The 2,210-nt window shown below is 46.8% G+C and overlaps 1 protein-coding gene across 1 annotated transcript in view; it reads left to right on the top strand.

Annotated features, from left to right (window-relative positions):
- Nucleotides 1-1,659, top strand: part of LOC142993545 (SH3 and cysteine-rich domain-containing protein 2-like) — a 19,323-nt gene extending 17,664 nt beyond the window's left edge. Inside the window, exons 9-11 of the mRNA XM_076144317.1 lie at nucleotides 69-120; nucleotides 1,184-1,321; nucleotides 1,561-1,659. Coding sequence (XP_076000432.1) covers nucleotides 69-120; nucleotides 1,184-1,321; nucleotides 1,561-1,659 — 289 coding nt within the window. The remainder of the gene's footprint in view (nucleotides 1-68; nucleotides 121-1,183; nucleotides 1,322-1,560) is intronic.
- Nucleotides 1,660-2,210: the final 551 nt, after the last annotated feature.

Below are 2,210 nucleotides of genomic sequence, written 5' to 3'. Positions count from 1 at the left end.
TCTCTCTCTCTCTCTCTCTCTCTCTCTCTCTCTTTCTCTCTCTCTCTCTCTCCTCTTATCTCCTCCAGTCCTGGTGATCGGGTGCAGGTCACTGACGACTCTAATGAGGAGTGGTGGAAGGTGGGTAATAAATCATTTGAAAAACATCTTTGCGCGTGTGTGTATACGTGTGTGTGTGTGTGTCCATATCTGTGTCCGTGTGTACCTAATGTGTACTCAAGTGTACAGGGGTGTGTCCATTTATTGTGTACTTGTGTTAATCTCAAGCATCTAAAGCAACAACACCTGCTCCACTTTCACTGTCCCTCATAAACATTCAGACAGAAATAGGACATCATTTCCTCGGAAAATTACAAAGACTTAAACATGATGAACTTCACTATGTTGCAACCTCAAAATGGGTTTTATGGAGTTTATAATGAGCTTCACTTTGCTCCCAGCGGACGTGAACGTGCATCTCGCCTCAGTCCCTCCGTGTGTGTGTGTGTGTGTGTGTGTGTGTGTGTGTGTGTGTGTGTGTGTGTGTGTGTGTGTGTGTGTGTGTGTGTGTGTGTGTGTGTGTGTGTGTGTGTGTGTGTGTGTGTGTGTGTGTGTGTGTGTGTGTGTGTGTGTGTGTGTGTGTGTGTGTGTGTGTGTGTGAAGCCGTTGGCAAAGACCGCCTAAACTCCACTCTGCCTTCCCAGACACCTTTAAATAATGTATAATTTGTGAAGCATCATCTCATTAGTTATGTATGCACATCAAGCCCTGTGGCCAGCAGATTATAAACAACCAAATATCGCTCCATAATGAGGTTTGTTGTAATTAAAATCATATGTTTTCCAAACGAAATTAGTGGAAAACATCTCTCAAGGCATTTGGACTCCTATTAAGTCTTTTGAAGATTGACTCTAAATAGAAAGAACATTGGTGGCGATGTAATGACCGTATGATCTGAACAATCGATCCATCGCTGCACACAAAGTGTAGACGTCCATTTAGCCTTTCCTGTCCGGAACGCTGCACTGAAAGGCAACAAACGTCACTGCATTGATTCTTTGGGTGAAACTGAAGCAGTCGACTCGGGTAATTCTGCCTCCCCAGACAGGAAACAGTCACAACTCGGCTTTCTAACAAATGCATTCTGTGGTTATCCAAGAAGGCAGATTGGTTCTGAATACCCAGAATGCTCTGTCTTTCCCAGGGAAAGAGCGGCGACAGAGTGGGCTTCTTCCCCTCTAACTTTGTGCAGAGGGTCCGGCCCGGAGAGAGAGTGTGGAGGGTGGTCCAGGGGGTCTCTGGGACCCGAGGGAGAGGTCACATGGCCGTGAAGGAGGCTCAGGTGCGTTTGATTCACCCTGCCGCCTCCAAAACAATGTAGCGTATCCTTTAGCTTACTGTCATTTTCTCCTTGATATTAAAATGTTGCAAAGACTGCTGACACGATTCTTTATCTTCGTGTGTTTTGTTGTTACATTTCTCATTTCACAACGGCACAAATATTTAATATCACCCAAGAAGTAGCTCTCTCTTCCTCTCTCTTATTCTCTCGCTCTTATTCTCTCTCTCCCTCTCTCTCAGATCTGTGTAGGGAAGCACGAGGACGGCGAGGTCTTTCTGAAGCTGAGCAGTGGGAAGAAGCGAGGCCTGGTCCCAGCTGACTCCATCGAGGAGATCTGAGGCTCTGCGTGGGCGCCGTCACCATCCTCCTCTTTCCAAAGCCCCCTCGGGGAACTCTCCAGTCTTCAAGCCATCACTGTCACCAAAGCCCAACTCCCTCCGGCTGCTGACGGCCTCTGACTCTTCAATCGGTCCTGACTGAACAAAGCCGCGTCCTAGATCGACTGGATGGAAACCTCACACACCTTCACGCAGAGCTGGACCCATTTTTGCTGCCCACCCGCCATGATGAAAAGCTCCTTTCCCAGTGATTTAGCTGGATGTACAGTTTTGCAGCAGTTCTGTGCTTATCAGAGCTGCAGTCTAGTATTGCTATACGTCTCTGCCTTCTCCCGTCTTTTAAACTAGTTAGACAAAGACTGCACTTATTTACTGTAAATCTTTCCTGGACTTCTGCTCAGATTTCTAATATGGGAGACGGCTGCTATTATGTCTGTGTGTGTGTGTGTGTGTGTGTGTGTGTGTGTGTGTGTAATCCCGTCTGTGGGATTTGATACTCCTCCTCTGTCTTTTTTCTTGATATGTCTCATTCCATTCAGCTCTTATCAGGG

Source organism: Genypterus blacodes, unplaced genomic scaffold (genome assembly GCF_046128005.1).
Source record: "Genypterus blacodes isolate CSIRO-AG114 ecotype Tasmania unplaced genomic scaffold, CSIRO-AGI_Gbla_v1 ptg000028l_1, whole genome shotgun sequence".
Lineage (NCBI taxonomy): Eukaryota > Metazoa > Chordata > Actinopteri > Ophidiiformes > Ophidiidae > Genypterus > Genypterus blacodes.
This window is presented reverse-complemented; position numbering and strand designations above follow the sequence as displayed.